Source organism: Anastrepha obliqua, chromosome 4 (assembly GCF_027943255.1).
Source record: "Anastrepha obliqua isolate idAnaObli1 chromosome 4, idAnaObli1_1.0, whole genome shotgun sequence".
Lineage (NCBI taxonomy): Eukaryota > Metazoa > Arthropoda > Insecta > Diptera > Tephritidae > Anastrepha > Anastrepha obliqua.
The window spans coordinates 20,032,475-20,055,533 of NC_072895.1; the positions used below are offsets into that span (position 1 = coordinate 20,032,475).

Sequence of the window (23,059 nt, forward strand, 5' to 3'; positions counted from 1 at the left end):
TTAAATATTGTTCCGTGCAAGCTAATACTATGGATCCTATTACAGGAACGAAACCGATGAGTACTTTTCCATCGCACCGGATCATATTCCGAACAACGGTTTGACTTTTGAGGCATGAAGAGAGCCTTTTTAATTCAATGACTTCAAATAACCCCTCAAGAAGTAGTTCAATAGTGTGAAATACCAACCTATATTAATAATTCGATTCTTTCACGTGCTGCGTGGAACACAGCTCCGATATGTTAAAACCAGATGTTGTCAAGATCAACTTCGCCCAAATTGGACCATAAAAACTTGGTTATTATCGGTCCAGTATACTGCTCTCTTTTAACGCAGACGGGATAGGTAGGTAGGTAGGTAGGTGAAATGGTTGTCGTGCCAATCTGTCACTCCTCCAGTAGCACTAAAGCGCCGTTTTGATACCATTGTGAGACCTCCAACAGGTAGATATCTACAGCCAACCAGAGCTGTTGATATCATGGAGAAAATTGATAGGATTTTGCTTGGCGCACTGCCCTAGGCTGTCGAAGAAAGTAGCACACAGTGACGTTAATCGTCTAGCTGCCAAACCCCGACATTTACAGAGAAAATTCTCTAGAGTATCTTTCTCCGAAAGGTCCTCACAGCTTCTGCAACCCTAGCTTTTCCGCGTGTGTGCCGATCGTCCGATGACCGGTAAACACGGCTACGGTTTCGGATATTGAATGGCGAGCAGTCCAAAGGACTTTCTGAGTCCTTCGAATATTGGAGGACTTTTGAAATATCACATGAAGAAATAGGGTCTCATCTTTTTTGCGATTTCCTAAGAAGTAATGTTTGCAGTTCCCCTTTAAAAACTGTCAGGGGATGCCGATGACCGGGTAAAAGGTCTCTGAGACCAATTCAGTCCCTTTTCTGGCAAACTCATCAGCAATTTCATTTCCCTCTATGTTCCTGTGTACTGGAACCCAGATCAGAAAACTGTTACCTGCACATCCAAGAGATTTGACCTCCTCGTTTTCTTATTATAACCTGGTCAATAATTTCATGGCATTTATCTGTTGAATATGCTAACTGGCATATGTTGGCCGCAGCTATGAGTTATATAGACCATTCGATTGATCCAATTTTTTTATATTTTTTTCAGTAATTCAAGACGTTATATGGCCAGATTTTATGTTGATTTGAATATGGCAGTATATCGATTGTAAAACACGCTGTTTGGCGGCAAGTTGCGCTGCCTTTTTGGAACCAAATGTTGTCGATTCTTAGCTGATTAATTTTTGTAAACACAAAGACCGTCAGCATGGTTCGATAGCGCTCGCCATTCACCGTAACGGTTGCTGCTTCCTCATTTCGAAATAAATAAAGACCATTTCGCCAGTGCCTTATGGAGGTTTTGAAGAGATTTCTTTCTTTTTTCAAAGTAAATTTCCACAATTTGGCAACATTTTTCTGACTTTAAAGGACTTATGACGACTTGCCACACTTAAACAGAACAGAAACAGAAATGTCAGCACAGTTTATCAAACCTGAAAGAAAAATATAAATAATTCGCGCGTAAACTTCTGGCTGGGTAGTCCAAGCAGCTCACAACCTCCAGCTTCGGCTAGGTTCTCTTTGAATAGCTTCCTGAAAACCATCATGAAGTGAATTAACGTGAGAAGGCAACAACAAATTGGCTGTGAGGTGGGCGTGGGCAGCTTGAATTCAGGAAAACTAATGCGCTCAAAAAACGGAAATTCTGCCCTATGCGCCAATTAGGAGCGATATAATTTGCATTATGATGTTTTTCTTATACAGTTTTTTTTTTTTTTTTCAATAGAGAATGTCATCGGAATATATAATTTATTAAGGAATACAAAGTAAAACACTTCTATTAGGTGTTCGGCCGAGCTCCTCCTCCTCCTACTTGCGGTGTGCGTCTTGAAGTTGTTCCACAAATGGAGGAACCTACAGCTTTAAGCCGACTCTGAACGGCATATAGTTTTTTATGATAAGCTTTTTCATGGCAGAAAAACTCTCGGAGGTTTGCCATTGTCTGCCGAGGGGCGACTGTTTTTTCTATCATTTCGATGTTTTAGGTTTCCATGCCTACGCATTTCTGAATGGCGGTCACGTACCAACCATTCAGCTAAGGCAGCCGCGAAACCTTACAGAAGTGTCACTCAGTTTGCCATGCTCAGCTGTGAAACCATAGGTATCGATATCGGTAGTTCGAATGCAGCTAAAAAACACCCTATATAAACTGCGTTAAATAAGTATAGCACAGAGATTTATTGACAAGTTGTGATGTCTGTGTTTTTTTGTTCTTCTTCACTTCATAGGGAGCATAGAGCCTCGACAAGACTCTTGTGTTGCGTTGGTTTCGTTAATCTATTAGATGTCTGACAGGGTAGGTAATTAGCCTGCCGCTACGAGTCTTAAATAATGGGAATGCCCATCTGTCATTGCTTAGAAACAACGCCTTCGTACTGCTTGGAGCGCCTTCTGTGTTTCACATTTTTCTGCCAGAAGGATCGCACAGATGGTTGAGGACTTCGCTAAATTGAGTGTATCTGCGCTATTACCTCAGTTGCCCGCTTCCTCTTGCTAGCGGCACTGATGCAAGGGGTAACTGTGTGTTTTACTTTTTTTTTTTTTGCTTGTTTTAGCAGTCTCAATGCAAGTAATGCCTGACTATTGTTCGGGAGTAAGGATGGAAAGGATAAGTTTTTGAGTTTTGAGGAATGAGATGTTTTTTTGTTTTTTTTGTGGTTTTGTATTTGCTTTTTTTTAATTTTAATAAATTTTAATGGAAATATAATTCATTCTATTACAAAATCCAAGTAAATCTAAGTTTCAAATTTTCTGCAAATTAAAAAAAAAAATCAACAAATTTTCACTAAAATGTGAAGTTTTTTACTCGGGCATACAAATTGAATTTTCGCATGTAACTGAAGGCTTTAATTGGCTCAATAAATGTATTGAATTGTAACAACTTTTTTGACGGTGTTAAGTGTTTTCCCTGGATAAAAAAAATATCGAGGATTTGTTGAATTTTTTTTCAATTTGCTCTAAGTTGAAATTTGGATTTACTTGTGTTTTTTAGGATAATCAATTACAGTTTCATTAAAAAATTATTAAAATTAAATAAAATCTTTCCATGATGTAGGGATAAATTATGCTTAATGCATTGGGAAACTACTAAAACATCACCATTATCATTGGCACTACAGCCTTGTGCCAACCTTTGCTTCCACTAAATGAAGTATCCTGCAGCAATAAATTTGTCCAAAGCTTCATGGAGAAATCTCTTCACGCTTCTTATTAAAGTTCCGTATAAAATCATTACCCCCCCATCGACCGATTTCTGGCTACGGCCCATCCTCTCACGGCTCGGTGAACACCAGCGGTGGGAGGTGCCATGATTTTGGAGCTCTGCTGCTGAGATGTGTTACGATGTGCCGGCTTCTTAACTCGTTCGTTCAAGTGCGTCACGCAATGCTGCGTCAGCATGTTCGGCAGCCATAAGGGTGAGAGTGTACATGTTTGGGCAATATTTTAAGTTCGCATATCATGCATTTAGCCATAGACCTTGGCATGCTTGGCGTGTAAGTATGAAAATCTCGCCAAAGCATGCACATGCACGCGTGCGTTGGTGTGTGAGAAGCATACCGGTATGTGCGACACTTGCCATCCTTCCTTCGAGCACAAACTGCTGCTATCGCCTCATGGCATGCAACAACTTTTTAAGCTACTTAAGACAGTGTGGCCTAAGTATTCAACAAAATCTGTCTCATCCTTTGTCTGAGCTGTCTTGTAACTTGTAAATCTAATCGATAATCTTTTAGTTGAGTGCGCGCAAGAAGCGACAAAAGTTTAAAAATACATATTTCATATTCTAAGAAATTTATTTTTATTTTTTGTTTTTGTTTTTTTTTCTTGCGAATATTTTTCCACTCTTTGCGTTTACTTATCTATTTTGTCTGCTTTCCCTTTTCATTGAGCACGCGTACTTACTTGATGTGAACGTGTAATCCCAGTAATCCGTTTTGCATAAAAACGCTTTCAGATCATCGGCAGTGCGGCCGACCACAACATCGGGCGGTGCAACCAATGTACGCACCAGCAGGCACGTACCAATGACACCGCAAATAATGCCAAGTCGCTTCAATAGTGCTGCGTCTGTGATTTTCACCGCTTTCGCTGAACGTACACGAAATATCACCGAAATGCTGCAATGCAAAAAAGAGGAAGAGAAAGGCAGATATGCATGAGTATTTGGTTGAGAATATCTTAAATGCTTTAAAGCAATATTCATTTATTCATTCACTAAAGCGAACTAAAGTGTTGAAGCAAAAATGTGCGAACCACTAAAATGGTAGAAAAGTATTTTTCTAATAGCGACAGCCACTCGACAGGCAATGGTAAGCCTCCGAGTGTATTTCTTTAGGTAAAGAAAGCATCAGAAGTTTGGAGGTGGATACTTTAACTACCTCCATTTCTGGTACAACATCAAGACGCACTTTATGAATTGGAGGAGGTGCTCAGCTAAACAAAGAAAAAAAAAACAATAGAGGGGAAAAGAACAGGATGAACGCGAAGGTTGGTCCAGACGCGGCCAGGCAATTTGATGATTGCGTTGCCAGGTTAAGCGCATAAAGCGGGAGAATATCCTGTGGTCGGAACATACTTCAACCAGGCTAGGTAGAATTATTTTTTTATACATGAAGTTTAACGCCCACACTGACTCGTATTGGAGAGGTTAGTGGCTCTGCAACATACATTCGTCTAAAGCAATGACCTGTACTATGTTGATTTTGAGGAAATCAGTTTGCCTAAAGAAACTTCATTGAGGCTCAGGGACTCGTCCGACAGACAAGCTGCAATAAAATCTTACAATGCAATGATACTTCGTCTAAAGAAGCATTTAAATGATGAACTAATCTGAATGAGAGCTTGTTAGACACTTTTTTTATCAAGAAAGCAGCATTAACATGGAAAACAATGTCAGCCTTGAAATTCAACGGATAATCTCTTGTGCCAACAAGAGCCACTTTGGACTAAGTAGGCAACTGAGTAGTAAAATCCTCTTTCGACGAACAAAACTAACACTCTACAAGACTCTCATTATGCCCGTCCCAACGTATGGCTCAGAAGCTTGGACGATGACAACATCCGATGAAACGTCCTTGGAGTGTTTGAAAGAAAGATTCTGCGAAAGGTTTCTGGAACTTTGCAAGTTGGTAATGGAGAGTATCGTAGGCGATGGAGCAATAAGCTGAATGAACTTTATGACGATAAAGACATAGCGCAGCGAAGATCCAGCGGCTACGTTGAGTGGGTCATGTCATCGGAATGGATACAAACGCTCCGACTCTGAATGAATTCGATGTGGTACCAGCTGATGGTAGCAGAGGAAGAGAAAGACCCCCTCTGCGTTGAAAAGATCAAGTGAAAAAGGAGTTGGCTTCACTTGACGCCGGTGCGTGGCTTTGGCTAGCACGGGGAAATTGACTGGTGCAAACGGTCAAAGTCGCTTAAGCGGTTATCACGCCAATCAAAAAGTAGCATATGAATGAGTTGCCTAAGCGGTTCACTCCAATGTAGTCTGGGCCCTTGCAAATAGAGATATTTTCGGAAATTGTCTCGCGGGTGAGCTCGGTAGGCAGAGAACTGATCTTAATTCAGTGAACTCTACCCAATGTGAGGAACCTCCTTTTATCCTCATGTACTAGATAATATGTAGACCTACATCTTAAGCATCATTAATAGATACACCATGGAGACCACTTGCGAGTTAACTAGGCAGGTCTAGTATAAAAAAATGAACACAAAACTTGATCTCTCATCATTCTCAACCTATCTTCCATTATTATAGTTACTATCATCAAGAACTACTGCCTAATGGCAACACAAGGGAAACGTGTGAGGATCCTCTCAAATAACTTCAGGCCAAAGATGATAAATTTACTAGGTTTGGCCATTAATTATGGTGAAGTACAAAATTGTAATGGCAACTTCAGCTGCCACATCACGGGCAATGCGCCAGCCGAAATATGCATTATAATTTCGTACACTCGTCCAATCAGTCGTTGTTCAGATGGGGACGAAGTGACACTGTGTTGATTTTTTTCATATACTCTATGATCAGAAAGTATCGGGAATGTTTAAATAAAACAAAACAGAGTTAAATTTCAGACAAATTTATTTTATCCCCTTCAAAATATGACCCGTCTGAAGCAACACACATGTGCCAACGTTTAACCCAGTCCTCCATACACCCCTGGTAGACCGACGAAGGGATGGCCTTCAGCTCTTTCGTCGCATTCTCTTTGATCTCCTCTATCGACTGAAATCTCCTTCCACGAAGTGGTAACTTCAACTTGGAGAACAAAAAGAAGTCGCATGGAGCCATATCAGGTGAATACGGTGCTTGCACGATGGTATTTACTTGGTATTTGGCCTAATAATCCAGCACAATTTGGGTTCGGTGCGATGGCGCGTTTTCGTCATAGAAAATCCAAGAATTGTTTAACCACATGTCAGGTCGTTTGCGACGTACAGCATCTCTGAAACGCTTCAAGACGAATAAATAATATTCTTTATTGACTGTCTGGCTTAATGGAAGGTACTCATGGTGCACTACGTCTTGGCAATCGAAGAAAACATTCAACATCACCTTGACTTTACTTTTTGATCATAGGGTTTGATTGGCCACACAATTAAAAATCTTTTCACCATGACTTCAGGGACAACCATTGAAAGTGGAGAAAGTGGAGAGTTTTGAATTCTTTCTCTCCTACTGTCCCGATTGTGCGAGAGCGCAGCATCGCTGTCTAAACTCTTCCCTCTTTGGATGCGCGGTAGACTTAGAAATTGCAGTAATTCACAATATTTCATAGTTTATTACAGGGATCAAGCGATTTCATCACATTAGGAGTTAGACAGGTAAGCTTGAATCCAAACAAGTGGCATCGCAATGGAGCTTCAGACATAAGTGGGGACCTCTTTATGCTGATAAAGAGTAGCAACCACCGAACTTATCCTTATCTAACCTACACATCAACTAACCTTCACATCAAATGTATCGCCTCGAGAGTTTTAACAGAATTTTGAGAGCATGAAAATATTTTTATGCACATGAGCTCTTATATTAGCTGTTAGTTTGCCTAAGTGGCATAACTAAGTTTATTATGAAAATTAACTATTGAATTATTCAGCCAAAGGAGTTTTGACGCCTAGATCTAAAGCCAAATTTAATTCTTCTCTCTACCAGCGCAATTCACTTAACGCAATTAAGTATGTTTCTTGTGGAACATAAAATTTGCTTTTTAACTAAATGAAATCTGTACTTACCGCCAAGTTTTCAACATCAAAGCGCCGTAAGTTAGTGAGAATCCGATTTCGCGTAGCCAAATGCGCGCTGTGCAGGTGTATAGATTCGGGTTAGGGTACATTACAATATTCTGCGAAAAATGAAAAGTTGCATATAAGTTAGTGTAAGCCATATATTGTTAATTTACAAACAAACATTAAGTGGTTGTAGATCACAAGAATCTACAAAAAAGCGAACTTAAAAAAAAAAAAACGGCGAAAAATATAGTACAGCGGCACTGTTCAGGGGAAATCGTTCAAAGCACAATATTAAAGGGTATTGTAACTTGTAACATCATGTCTGAAATTTAATTGTTTTTGAGATATTAAATTTTAAAGATTATTTTAAAAGATTATTATTAAGAAAAAAATATTTTTTTGCTTGTCGTCATCATAAGTTTCTTAAACTCCCATTGGGGCATGCATAAAGCATTTGCACCTGGTCCTGTGTTTGGCTAGCAATTTTAGTGCATTCCAAGATTTACCGCATCCATCGACTGATCCTCTTGCGATCCACTGATACCAATGTCAGCCTTGGAATCCAACGGAGAATCTCTCTTGCCAAGAAGTACTACTTTAGACTAAGTAGGCAAATGAGTAGTAAAGTCCTCTCTCGACGAACCAAATAACACTCTATAAGGCTCCCATCATGCCCGTCCTAACGCGCAGAAGCTTGGACTATGGAAGCATCCGGTTAGGCGTCTCTTGGAGTGTTTGGGAGAAAGATTTTCCGGAAGATTTTTGGGCCTTTGTACGTTAGCGATGGCGAGTATCGCAGACGAGAGAACAATGAGCTGTATGCGCTTTACGATGAAATGGACATAGTGCAGCTAATAAAGATCCAGTGGCTTCGTTGGCGGGATACAAACACAGTACAATGGGTACAAACGCTCCCGCTTTGAAAGTATTCGATGCGGTACCAGCTGATGGTAGCAAAGGAATCGGAAGTCCTTCTCCGCGTTGGAACGATCTAGTGGATAAAGGTTTGGTTTTAATTGTTGTATCCAATGGCGAGGAAGAGACGACTGGCGCGCTACGTTAAATTCGCTAGGTTAAATCGCTTAAGCATTTATCGCGTCTATCAAGAAGAAGAAGATGAGACCATGATCAGTAATCCCTGAACGTTTTGTGTTGAAATAGCATAACTTTTCGAGGAGATATATTCCCGGATAAAATTGGACAACAAAGTACCATTAAGGCTACAATTTTGCAATGTTTAAAAATTTCTAAGGTTACATTTAAAAATTCTTTATTACATATAAAAATTCTTTATTAAAATCATAGAAACCGTTATTGTTGTTGTAGCAGCTTACTAAACCCTGTCAGTGCGATGTAGTCACGGATCGTCTTCGACTAACTCATGTAATGGTAGACCCAGAAAACGCGCTATTTCAACAGGTTGGGTGCAAAGAGGATAGGGTGTTAGGTGAACACATTTGAAAGAGAATGTGAATAACTCGTTAGTGTCATGTGATATGTCTTCATATGCTGGACATATGTTAGGTATGTGGGGGTCAATTCTGTATAGGTAGGGGCTTGAACTGCTACAGTTTCCAGAATGTAATTGTGCCAAAGTCACGCGGGTATCTCGGGGTAGCTGAGGCTCTTCATCTGTTATAGGTGGTGGTTGACCTCCGGTTACGGTATTCAGAGGTCGGGGGTTTAGGAGTTTAGGAAGGTCGTAACTGTCTCCCGATGAATGCCATTTAGTGTATGTTTAACACTGTCCGGTACAATAGTTGTCGGTTCGTTTTGCCCTGGATCTCGTCAGAATAGTTTAAGTGATGCCTCTGCCTGATGTGTCTGAGAGGCGGCTCAAGTTCTAGGAACTGTGCTAAGCATTTTGTTGTGCTCCTTGACTGGGAGCATTACTGCCTCTTTATGTAGGTGTTGTAGAGGGGACGTCAGGAGGCATTCCGTGGCTGTTCTGATTGTAATGTCTTGGCATGAGCTTAGTCCACTGCGAAACCAGGCGATCAGACAGACGCAGCGTAGTTTGAAACCGGTCGACTAATTAATTTGAACATCGCCAATAACATTTCTTTGCCTTTGCCATATTACAGGGAACGAATTCGCTGATAATCGGGCTCATGAAGGCTCTGCAAGCATACCAGTAAGCCCTGAACTCTTTCTAGGTGTCAATTCTGCTTTGAATCAACTATGGATTGACGTCGTAATGAGGTCTACCCATAGAAGATGTTGCCCTCAGTTGGGCTCCTGCAGAGTAGCCAAGTGCTTTATGAAAGAACCAAAGGAAGGACCTGAGAGTATTGGTGGGGGTAATCGCAGGGCACAATGCCTGTGGTCAGCATATGACTGCCACGGGAATCTCTGACGACCTAATAAGCCTATTTGCGGGGAAAACGCGAGTACACTGTCGAGCATTTTCTCTGTAGCTGTCCGGCGTTTTGCAGAGCCATACTTAGGCTGTTGGGTGTCGATGTACTAAGCATGGATAAAGTTCATACTATTCCTCTTTCAGACTTAAGATTCATCAATGAATCCAAAAGAAGAGTGACCACCAAGCAATTTTTCCGTCTTACCATCCATACTTCGACTGTAATCTACCCGGGTGTAGTACAATGATCTTCCTGATCGATTGCTTGAACTTGTACAATTCACCGTAAATCTAATCGAATCTAATCTTCGATTTCGGATTACTTCCCAGGTTTCCTCGTGCATCCATTCCTGTTTTTCCTTAGGTCGGTAGTCCAATATGTTTTCGCACGCATTGAGAAGTCGTGTTGGTAAGTTGTTTTGCTTGTACTTACGTTTTTTGTGAGTTCAAGCACCCAATTATTTTTTACTTAGTTATTTTTTCGTTTTTTTATTATAGTCTATGCCAATTACCAGAAATCATCAATAAAATTTTAACCAAGCCGTGAAAACTAGAACTGACTATATGATAAGCTCTTGAATTTGCCATTTTACATTAAGGGGTTAGGCCACAGTAGAATTTCGAAAAAATCGATTTTTTTTTATTATTGAAATTGTTACTTTGGAGCTTCTAGAATACGATGCAAACAGAATTAAACCGAAACATTTTTTTTTCTTTCAAATTTAGCGCATCCGTTGTCCCTAAAACTACATATGCATTAAATTCGCAGAAGATAGGTGTAACTGCTTACCGAACATTCACTGAGCGATGCGGCGTACGAAGCGCGCTCCAACATAAAATCAACCAGAAAAGCAGCAGAGGACAAAAACTTTAACTCAGAAGGGCAGCTTTATGGAGCTGGTATCGCAGATTAACGCTAAAAAATTTTGTGTAGTTGAATTTATCATATTTTGAATATTTGAAATCAATTTGAAACTTTAAATCCGATTATCTCAAAATACTATTTTTTGCATCGGCACACAGCATAACTCGACGAGTTTTTAATATTTCTCTTTGAAATTTTGCACACATATTCAGGACATCATTACGCAATGAAACACGTACGAAATTTTCGATGTCACTTAGAAAAATTTTCATAGATAAATTAAGAGTCACTTTTTTAGTCGAAAATTCAATCTTTTATTTCAACACCACCAAATACCGAAAAATGAATATTTTTAAAATTCCGTACGTGTTTCAGTAGCTATACTCATGCAGATTAAGAAAACATTTTTTATTTTGTTCCAGATGAAAATGTGCGTCAGTTATCCTGCGTGCCGAGGAGCCTTCTAAAATTTTCATGTTACCAGAGAACAGCTACAGCACCGTCGTTTTTGATAAAAATTTGTTTGGTTTATCTTTAATACATAGACTTTAACATACTAAAACCGATTTATTTATTCGACCTTCCCTTCCCTTAAAAAAAAAAATCGTCAAAAATACGTTTTTTTCCAGCTGTTACAGTGGCCTAGCCCCTTAAGTCTTTCCTACTTCACATCTCTAAAACAAAGAAAATTTATATCTGAATTTTTGTGAAAAAAAAATCGTCAAAAATACGTTTTTTTCCAGCTGTTACAGTGGCCTAGCCCCTTAAGTCTTTCCTACTTCACATCTCTAAAACAAAGAAAATTTATATGTGAATTTTTCTGCAAATTATTTTAAAAATTTGTGCGTTTGTTTACTCTTCCAAAAAATTAAGTTTTATGCACGTTAAGCTACTCATGAACTATCACGATGCTGTTTCTCAGCGTGTATTCCCACTGAGAAGAAAATTATGCTTGTTGCATCCTCAGTAGAATCAGTTTTTCGTGATAAAGTATATCGTATTTTCCAGCTATTATTACATTTTTTATTTTGCTTCTATGCCAAGGGTAATTTGATTTATTTTCAATAAGTTGGCATGATTTCGGGAATATCGTAGGCATTCCATTATTTTGGTGAGTCATTGCGTTTTGAAAAGCCGTTTTAAGTTAAAGCAAATAAATCAATCAATTTATTTTTACTCCACCGCACAACACACAAAAGTACTTTAGCGAATGTTTTCACACATTTCGCAAGTTTATTAAAACGTAGGTGTGTTGATGTACAAAATCAAACATGCACAGGCGGAAGTCCTTTTTTCTGCTCACTCGCCGGAAAGTGGTTAAATTTCTATCAGTTGGGAGGCGGCTCAAATGGAATACCCTTTGGAAATAATTTGAAAATAAATAATAAATGCTTGTAATGGGTGCCAAAGAGATAACAAAAATGTATACTTTTCTTTAGTTTTGCATAAACAGTTGGGGCAAAGCACTTTATGTGTACCCGTCGGAAATTTCATCGCTTCGATTTGGATGAAATTTACTGAAGATGCTTTACTATACAGAGAAAATATTGAGGGGCTCAAAATTTGGATATTATTTGAGCCAATTATTGGTGGTGTTAGAGAAAATAAAATATGCTTGCTATAAGATTTTTTAAGTACTTTTAGATAAAAAATTTAAAAAATAAAATAAAATTCCAAAAAAAAAAATTAACAATTGGACAATACAATTTTTTTTTTATTTTTTTTAATGTTGCACTCTAAAGGATCTTTCACATGACCCGCTTAGATGTTATTTTTAAGTAAAACATTTAAAAATTTACAAAAGATTATTTCAAGTTTCTAAATACGGCTTTTGGCTCTTATGTTATGGGAAAAATACATCATTTAAATGTCCACCATCAGCACGTCTACCGGTTAAATCCGACAAACAATTCGATTCTTGAATACCTAATTGTTGAGATCGTCGAGATATCGATGTTCAGCATATAAATGCGACACGTCTCTAGTGAACCCAAAAGTAGTGAAATAATATACTTCGTTATTCAACTAGACTGCAAGCTTACTTTCTGGGCCCAAATACGGCATGCGGCTACCAAAGCAGGAACGGTCACGGGAATACTAAGCAGAGTAGTGACAAATATCGGTGGGCGAACACAGGGCAAAAGAAAGCTAATCAAAGCGGCCACAAACTCAATTCCCCTGTACGGCAGACAAGCATGGAGATATAACGAACAGCGGCACTCAGAGTGGCCTCAGCCTAACTAGTCCCTGGTGCAGCAGTCTTTGTGATCAGCGAGGATATACCCGTCGACCACATGTCCCGGGAATGAATGGATGCGTGGGACTCCAAGAAGAAACACGTCTTCTCTGCCAAGCTGCCGTGGCAAAGCCGATGGGACACTGAACCGAGTGGCAGATGAACGGCGAAACTCATGCCATCAATAGGTAAATGAGACGAAAGGAACTTCGGGGAAGTAAATTACAGATACTTCCGCAGATACTTATACCGCATGGGCAAGGTAAACGATCTCAAGTGCATATACTGCGAAGCACCGAGGGACGATGCCGAACACACGTTTCTTAGTTATGGGAGATGGCTCGGGGTAAGATATGCTCTGAGGGAGCAGATTGACAACATCGCATCGAGCAACATAATTAGCAAAATGCTCGAACGAGAGGACAGCTGAAACGCGATAAAGCGATACATCGAGGACGTACTATGAAAAAAAGATGGACCTTGACTCAGTGCAATAAAGCGAAGACCACAGACGGAGGCACAAAATGACGAGCCTATAGTATGAAGGTAGGCTATAACATCTGGTATACCCAGACGTGGGTGAATAGAATTGGATCTCTGTGGATGTTGTGCTGGGTCCAGGAGAAGTAAAGCAGAAGAAAGCAGTCCCGGGAAGGGTGTCTCACCAGAAGGGGACGAGGTATTTTTTTAGTGGCTAGGCCACTCAATGCAGTACGCGACCATTGCTGTGAAATTGAAATTTGAGTAGGTCGAGCGAAGGAGTACCAAGAGATTTGGTAGCTCTTAAAACACTCAGGCTAAAAAGCCCATTGTATTTAGAGCTCTGGAAACAGGGTAGATAGTCAAGGAGGAAAGCAGAAAAGTATCAGAGAAAGAGATAGGAAAGAATAGAGACAGAGGTAGTAAGTCCTGAGAGAATTTTCCAGATTCTTTGGTAAATCTGAAAATTCTGTAAATATCCTCCAATTTTAGAGAACGAATATAACTTATTCTCTCGACATCGGAAAGCTCGTAGCTTTGCTCTAGCAAATGCAGGACGCTCACAGAGAAAGTGGTCAGTGCTATCCGCCTTCTCCAAGCAAGACAGGCACATCGGGTCTTCAATGATTCCAATGATGGTCATATGATGACCCCATGGGGGATTGTGTCGTGTGTCCTGTAATAACAGCGACCAAGTTTTAGTAGAAAGTTTGACAGTTTTCTGTTCGGACTTGTCACAAAACACTTTGCGGTTCTGCAGCGTTCCAGACCAGACCATCGCTCTTTATGTAGATTGCCTACATAATCGCTGATCCAATTCATGATTCCTGCGGAACTTATTGCGTTTATTAGCTCTGGCCCTTGTGGGGGAACCGCTGATCCACGGTTGGCCAATTCAACGGCAATTTCGTTTCCTTGAACACCGGAGTGTCATGAAACCCATATAAGTACAAGTCTTTCCTGTCTTGCAACAGAATTAAGCTTCTTATTACATTCTTAAACAATCTTCGAGGTTTGCTTTGCGTTCTCCAGAGCCTTCAATGCAGCCTGGCTGTCTCTGAAAGCTCCAATCTGTTTACCGCTCCATCTCCTCTCGATTATCCATTCGGCTACTTTTAGGATGGTAAAAATTTCCGTTTGGAAAACAGTCTCCATCCGGCTCCAGACCCTATTTCATTCTTGAACCCCTCGGTAAAGAAAATATCCGTCAAACTTCGATTGCTGTAAATGCGAAAGCATATTGAACCCTATCTTCTTACCAAAAAGAAAGAAAAAAGTTTGTTCAGAAATATTTTTCGCTACATCAGCAATCTCAACAGATCATCCAGTTTTTGGTGGCTTGTGTTTTTTCACATTCCGTTTGACTTTTGTTTGTTTTTGCAAACAATATTTTTTTTTAGATTTTAGTATAAAGTGTTAGCTAATTTAATGGATTAAGCGGTGAGCATTTATCCATGTAAAACTGTCGTCTCAGAACCCTTACATGTGAATTGGTCACAGTGCCATAGAGGTGAAATTGAACTTCCAAATACTATACATGTCTGCTATTTTCTATGGAAAACAGAAAGACTAGGAACTGGTCATGATTATAAAGAGAGAAAAAAGCGCCACTAGAAAATTTTATGGTTTTACCTGCAGGGAATTTATGTAAGAAATTCCATGTCTGCTAATAAACCCCACTGTGGTATGTATGTATGTGTTCGTATGAACGCAAGTACACATTTCATTTATGCTTTCTAATGAAGAGATTTATTGCATGGTCCACCTACATAAATCACTCGCATGAAACTAAGTATTGACTTTTTGTTGTGTTTGCCAAAGTTTGACAGTTTAAAATATAAGTGCATGGAAATACTTGAATTTGTATACATTTCGTAAGTCCCAGCTGTACGAAAATATGTGTAAATGTATGTACGCACTGTATTTGTGCGGCAGCCGCCGTAGGTGAATGGGTTGGTGCATGATTTCCGCTCGTTAGTACGTAGGTCTGAGTCTCCGTGCATAAAACAGCAACATGGTAAAACAAATTCTTTCTAATAGCGATCGCCCCTCAGCAGGCAATGTCAAACCTCCGAGTGTATTTCTGCCATCAAAACGCTTCTCATAAAAACCATTTGCCTTTCGGAGTCGGCTTAAAATGGTAGGTCCCTCCCTCAAAACGCACACCACAAATAGGAGGAGTAACTCGGTCAAACCTCTAGCAGAAGTGTTCGCGCCAATTGTTATAATTTTTTTATTTTAGTTATGAATTTTATGTAGCTTGCTCTGAATGATGTATATTAAAAAAACGAAAGTTTTCGTCAAATATTCGAAGAGTGGCAATAATGCATGAATTCTCTGAATGGATTTTATGTACCACACACATTTCTAGCTCAATCCTTGCTGAGAACAATAGTCTCCCGCTATGCCACTGTGACCGGTAACCAAAATTAGCCTAATATCGAAGTATTCGAGAGAGAAATCAGGCATTTCCCAACTAATTCCGAACGCACAATCAACGAGCTTAGGGCCTAAATTGCCATCTGGCTGTTGGAGTAGATATTTACTTCGCTTACAGTAATTTTGATTCTGACGACGCCATGGTGCAGATCCAAATTAGTCAACTCCTGTAAGGAGAACATCAAATCTCATGGTTGTGCAGGTAACATTTTTCTGATCTGGGTTCCAGTATATACATAGAAACATACAGGGAAATGAAATTGCTGATAAGCTCGGCAGGAAGTGGATTGAATTGGTCTCAGAGGTCTTTCACCCAGTCATCGGCATCCCACTGACTATTGTTAAAGGGGAATTACACAACTTATTTCTCAACAAAACTCTTTTACACAACTTATTTCTCAAGAAAACCCCATTATAATATGTGGAGGACTCTGAAAGTCTTTTGGACTCCTCGCCATTCAATTTCCAAACACGTAGCTGTGTTTACCGGTCACTGGACGAAAAGCTAGAGTTACCATTTAATCCCCATTGCAGAAGCTGTGGGGACCTTTCAGAGAAGGAGATTGTAGAGCACTTTCTCTGCAAATGTCCGGGTTGCCAATGTTTGGCAGATTAGGGTCACTGGGTGTTCCTTTCTGCGACAGCTTAGGGCAGTGCGTCAACCTAAATCCCATCAATTTTTTTCACTACATCAACAGCTCTGGCTGGCTGTAGATATCTACCCTTTGGAGGTCTCATAAGCGTATTAAAACGGCACTTTAGTGCTTCTTGGGAGTGCCAGAGAGGTACTTCAACCATTTCACCCACTTACATACTTACTTACAGTAACTACAAAGGTAAGCAACCAGTCCACTGCTACTTAAATTGCGGCTGCCTTCGTTTGGAAAGCACAACAGTCGTCCGGAAGCCTAATTTCAGCTTAATGGCGAGCAGCTCGCAGAATATTCCCTCCCCACGTCTTCTGTTCAACTTCAAGCCACCCGTAAACATGCTTGGCATGCCCTGTCCCCAAATGTTGCACCCTTTCTCCTTCAAGAGAATATGAGTGGAAAACGTACCGCTCGGACTCAGTGGGGGTGCAAATTGATTAAGCACCACGGGGATGAAATCTAAGTTTTTAAGTATACTTATGTGGGTTAAGTCAAGTGTGTGACGCGAATACCTCAATCTGATTGCGGTGCGTGCAGCATCCATACAAGGCGATTATTGCCTTCATTGTTCTCTCTTCAATGTTGGACTTCAAAGTTATTTCTCTATTCAGGATGAGTCCCACGTACTTCAGCGTGCCAGAGAGCACCTACTGAGCGCCCGCTATTGAGTTCAGCTCTGGGTATTTTATATATCGTAAACAAGACGAGCTCCACCTGCAGTGAATTAACCGAGAACCACAATCTGCGGTCCACTACACAACTAGGTTTAGATTAACCTGCATGAATTCCATTAGAGCATTTTGAGCACAGTAAGAAATTTAGAAAAATTAAAAATTTAATTCTTAGTACTGAATATCATTTAAATTTTGTCGGCTTTATTTTCATTAAGTTGAGCTCTACACCGCAATGTAAATACAACTTACAATTTGATACTGTTTTATTTATTTGGTCTGTTGATATTACGACTGCTGACTGGATTTGACAGCCAAAAGCAAAATAATTCAGGAATGTGTAATTGAAAAATATTTGGTCTGTCATAAGCAAGTCGAGTCTACTAAAGGTGGTATCGGGCTATCAGCTGATATGTTTTTTTTTTTTCGCCGTGTCCATGTGGCTGTCAGCCTAGAATGAAACAAGGCGAATTCATTCTTTGTTTTCTACTTTGCCAGTACTTGCGTTGACAATCAAACGTACAGAGCGTTGTTGTTGGTCTAGTGCTACCACATGTAACGAATGTGCCTTGGTCATAAGTGTTTGTGTATCTTATTAAGCTTTTTGTCGTAAATTCTAAACTATCCCATTTGTAGTCGTTTTTCGTAGAGAGAGAATTTGTCGATAAGAATCAACAGTAAAATCTCGAACTTATCTCGAACTCCATGCGAGCAAATAATTTCCACTAAATGTAAAATAAAGCAAAAGTAATTTCCTAAAAACTCTCCGCACCTGAATTGTTTTTTGCATTTAGATTTACGAAAGTGATTTGTTCGTATTGAATTCTGTATATTCCTTATACAAATATTTATCTCTAAAAAATTTCAACGGAACATTTAATATAATTTTTCATATCAAAGCCATACTATTTGTGAGAAATACTGAGCTATAAAATTTTTGTTTGTTACTGTAAGTTCACAGCAGCTAACTTTTATATTTCACGGAATTAAGGTGGAAAGTTTGTTATTGAATACTCCATCAGAAATGGAATTCAGTAGAAATTGAAAGAGTAGATAGAAAAATATTGATATGATTTTTATGAAGTATACAGAAACGTACATTTTTCTCTATGCTCATTCAACGTAATTTTCAAAGCGTTGGCAGAGCGGATAAAAGTTAAATAAAAACAAAAACAGAACAGGTCAGTCATTTTGCAATATTTGCCCATAAAACGAAATTTTTTTGGGGTCATTCCGGTGGGTCATTCTGGTTTATGAATATAGAATTTATAAGCAATGGTAATAGATCCAAGGTGAATCTATTTAAAGGGATAGTAGTAGTACAAAGACAAAGCTACATGTATTTTGTTTTTGCTTTTTGGGCTCAATTGCTAAAATTATTATTTCCAAGGGAAATTGGTTGAATAAAGAAAAGCTAATGAAAGCTGATGGCCTAGCCGCTAATGCTTTAAAATCATTGTGATTGTAATCCATTACTTTTCCAATTTTAAATAAAAAAACAAAAAAAAAAAAAAGAAAAGCTAAAATAGAGAAACGTGAGTGGCGTATTATTATTAGTGAAACTTTACTCAAATTTATTATTTACCTCTGAGCGATAAGCAAGGAGTAAAGTTGAAACTTGTAATTGGCAACGGGGGAGAATATGGGACAGAGTCCGGCAACGAATTCTTCCTTCCACCACAGATTATATTATCTGGAATTCTGAAGTAATCCACCGTAGCCGAATGGGTTGGTGCGTGACTACCATTCGGAATTCAGAAAGAAAGTAGGTTCGAGTCTCGGTTAAACACCAAAATGAAAGAAAAGTTTTTTTCTAATAGCCGTCACCCCTCGGCAGGCAATGGCAAACCTCCGAGTGTATTTCTGCTATGAAAAGGGTGTACGCGCCAATTATATATATATACAATCCGTGTCGGAAGAAAATAACCGGTTTTTTTCTTGTAACTTCAAGATATATTTCGTTTTGCTTTTTCCTGCGTAATAGTCCCACTCAAGGGCTACGATGCCAGTTAGTGTAATTCGAAACTTTCCCGCAAACGTAACCAAACAAAAATGAGTGAGAAGTACACGAAGCGTTTTGAGGCGGAATTTTTATGCACGCATTCGAAAGGGCCGAAATTATCTTACGCCGCGGCTGCAGAAGTGATTAAAATATTAAAAAGTTTGTTGTGATGTAGAATCAGCGGTATAAAGTGTAGAAAAATGTTGATGACTTTTCCGAGCGCGGCTTGAAGCGAGTGACGACAAACAAGGAGGATTAAGTGATCGTCCAACCTTTTAAGCGGGACTCTTCTTTGTGACTACGCCAAGCACGATCAGTTCTTACTAAAAAGGGAATAGATGTGAGTATGAACACCTTCGAACGACGACTAAAGGAGGCGAACATATCCTACCGTCCCACACCATCAAAACCACTGCTCTCAGAAAAACACATTGAGAAACAACAAAACAAGAAAATGACGTCACAGTATTGGACTGGCCTTCCCAGTCCCCAGACGTCGACCCCATTGAAAATGTGTGGGGAGCTATGAAAACGCATCTTGCCGGAAAGCCAGTCCACGATTTAAAGCAACTCGTGCGTCAAGTTCGCAAAATCTAGTACTGTTTGTCGACGAGCTACGCAGAAAAGCTGGTTCAAAGCATGAAGAAGATGCTGGGCTATACACGACAACGATGAAGACTATACGGCTTATTGAGTAATTGCGACTCGTAGTTTAAAAAAATTTTTAAATATATATCTTTTATAGTTGATGAATAACCGCGGTCCCTTTTTTCTGACACAGATTGTATATGAAGTAATCCGGCCATAACCTCTTTTTTCTGCAATTTCTGTGCCACAAGTTCAGCTCCACATCAACCGTGGCGTTGATGAAGCACCCATTCTGTCTTCCATTGTTTTCACGCATATTAAATTTTTACCCAAAATTAAATATCCAATTTCTCATGTTTACTTGGATTTTATTTAAATGACCGGAACACTGTTTGGCCCAGTTCGAATAAGAATTTCCGCTTCAATATAATAAATTAAATAACGAAATATGTAAACAAAGTACAAACTTTTGCCCTAAGAGGCTAAGGAAAATTAATCAGCTGTTCTTCAGACATCACCTTCTACAGATATACCTTAAGTAGAGCGATATTTTTTTAATTGTAATTAAATGCTCGTACAAATGTATGCGTAGGGCATCGACAAGATTCAGTCTTGCGTTTGTTTCATTTCTGACAGGGTAGATGATTAGCCTGCCGCTACCAGTCGTAAATAGTGGGAATGCCCACCTTTCGTTGCTTAGGAACAACGCCTTTTTACTGCTTGGAGCGCCATCTGTGTTTCACATTTTCGTGCTAGAAGGATCGCACAGATGGTTGAGGACTTCGCTATATTTTTGGTATGTCTGCACTATTGCTGCGATTGCCCGCTTCCTCTTGCTAGCGCCACTGATGCAATGTGCAATTGTGTGTTTTTCTTTGTTTTTGCTTGTTGTACCAGCCACAAAGGAAATAATGCGTGGACTATTGTTCGGGAGTGAGGATGGAAAGGATAAATTTTGGGTTTGAGAAGCGAGTTTTGAAAATGTTTTTGGAATGGAAAATCATTAGAAAGAGGGAAAGTAGGTAAGTTTGGAAAAGTGCGAGGCCCGTGCTTCACGTGGGATTCGAATCCATAACCGCTGGGATGGCAGGATAGTGCTAGACTACCGAGGCCGCTTTTTATTATTTATATATTTAAGTTTTTTATATCTCCCTGTTTTCTCTGCTTGTCACTCCATATAAAATTTTTACTGTGCTTTTGTTAATATGCATTAATATTTGGATCGATTTGAACAAAATCATTACAGAATTTCGAGCTGGTTTGCGCAAAAGATACTCTTCAATACTCTAACTTTTTCAACTTATCGTCAATTGCGTATTTGAATTTCAAAGCAAAAAATAAAACTTTCGCTTTCTTTGTTGACTTCTCAAGTGCCTTTCATGCGATACTAAGACGTATGTTTTTTAACAAACTATCATCTTATTCCAGGCTTTTGGTGATCTGCCTGGCCCTCTTTTCGCTACTCCCATCTATAATACTTGCCTCACTGTGAGATTCTCTGGTCTTCTCATTACACGTAGGTGGTTTTCCTGGAGGGTAGTGCTGATTAGAGCAACTTTACTGCTACTAAGAATAAACGTGTTTTGAATCCTATCCAGCAGTGTAACGCAGCTGGACCACCTCAGCATCGGCATTTCTGCCGCGTTGGAGTTTAAGCTCTAGTTTACGTGGTGTGTAGCCCAGCACTCGGATATGTCATTGCCGGCCTGATCATGCTTTTCTAGATTTTTCCTTTTAATTTTTATAGAATTTTCTTGTCACACAGGATACCTGAGGCTGCTCTCCAGCTTTGCCATTCACATTGAATGTGGTGAGTAACTTATCGTTCGAAGGTGCCATATCCGCTGACATGCAAGTCCAAATATTTAAAGCTATCAACTATTTTGAGGGGGGCATTATTTATGGTAAGAGCTGTACTCTCACGACTCGCTGTAGCAAAATGAAACTCAATTCCTTCGATATTTTTGCGGCTTACTCGTAGCCCATTCGATTCAAGGGCGGTAATCCACCGGTACAGATTTTCTTGAAGGATTGCTTTGTCGCGTGCGAGATGGGCTACATCTTCAGCATACAGAAGTGTCCAAAGGAGGTTGCCTTTGATTTCACGCCTAAGGAAGTACATCATCAGATTAAAGAGAAGAAAGGGGGCTTACAGCTGAGAAACGCTGAGTACGCCGAAATTAACGCTGAAGCTAAGGGTCAGTGCACTCGCTTCTTTTACATAGGTAGTAACGATGGTTTCCGGAATAAGGTGCTTTCTTAATGCCGTCCAAGCAAGATCTCTAGGCATGCGGTCGCACGCCTTTTCGAAGTCAATAAAGACTCCAAACAGATTTTCTTTTTTTAGTCGGTGTTTTTCTACGACCGTAAAAAGAAGGTGGATTGCATCAACAGTCGACTTCCTACTTACGAAACCGAACTGGTGGTTGGTGATTTTAGCGTTACTTCTAATGCGTGCATCGAGGACGCGTTCCCATATCTTTAGGCAGTGTGATATAAGTTTTATTCCGCAATAGTTTGAACAGCACCTGACATGGGTTTTTTTTTGTAGAAAGGGATAACATATGTACATAGTTATTACGCCACGCTCCTGGAATACCCTCCGCCGCAACCTTGTGAAAGAGAGATGTGAGCCACAGAACACTTGCTTTGCCACGAACTCGGAAGATTTCTGAAGGTATAGATGTGGGCCAAGCTCTTTATTCCCTTTCATTTTGGCAAGTGCGGCATGAACTGCGTCAGTCGTGCTTTCGTTGAAGGGCACTTCGATTGTATAGCACGACCAAGTTTCACTGCGTAAGAATTCAACATTAGACAGTTCGCTGTAGTACTCCTGCCATCTCGTTCTTATTTTGTGCGTACTGTAGGTTTTGTTATTTTTGCATTTTACAATAAAACTTTTGAACCTGAATCTTTTGAATTAAAAATGAAGAAAAATGTGCGGTCGTATACTTATTTTAAATTATTCAGACTGACAAAATATCAATGCTATAATCGTACGTTCTACTAGTTATAAGCACCCACTGTATATATAATACTTTTTTTTTAAATAACGAACATAACAAATAACTATCGTTCATTTCAATTTTGTAACTATGCAATACGAACTTACCGTGCAGTAGATGAAGAAAGCGCCCAAAGCTATGACGCGCAACAGTGCAGGGCTGGCGGCGCGTACGACCTAAAAATGAAATTTGAGAAAAAATTGATATATAAGTATTCGCATGTATGTATGTATGTGCGTATGTATGTGCGTATGTATGCGTTTGCACAACATGAGCGTGTATTGATACACTCATATGCCAGAATTCAACACGAATAAATAAATAAATAAATCATTTTATGAAAACATATTTGTAACAGTTAGTGTCTATGCGGTTCGATCTGTGTCACTTCAATAACGATAATTTAACAACCTCAACAACAGCAGCAACAGACGGAAATCTATAAAA

The 23,059-nt window shown here is 39.6% G+C and overlaps 1 protein-coding gene across 1 annotated transcript in view; it reads right to left on the reverse strand.

Moving 5' to 3' along the window:
- LOC129243565 (uncharacterized) overlaps positions 1-23,059 on the reverse strand; it is a 262,008-nt gene that overhangs the window by 33,843 nt on the left and 205,106 nt on the right. The window contains exons 7-9 of the mRNA XM_054880668.1: positions 22,720-22,788; positions 7,321-7,430; positions 3,982-4,196 (exon numbers count right to left, since the gene is read on the reverse strand). Of these exons, the coding sequence (XP_054736643.1) occupies positions 3,982-4,196; positions 7,321-7,430; positions 22,720-22,788 (394 nt within the window). The remainder of the gene's footprint in view (positions 1-3,981; positions 4,197-7,320; positions 7,431-22,719; positions 22,789-23,059) is intronic.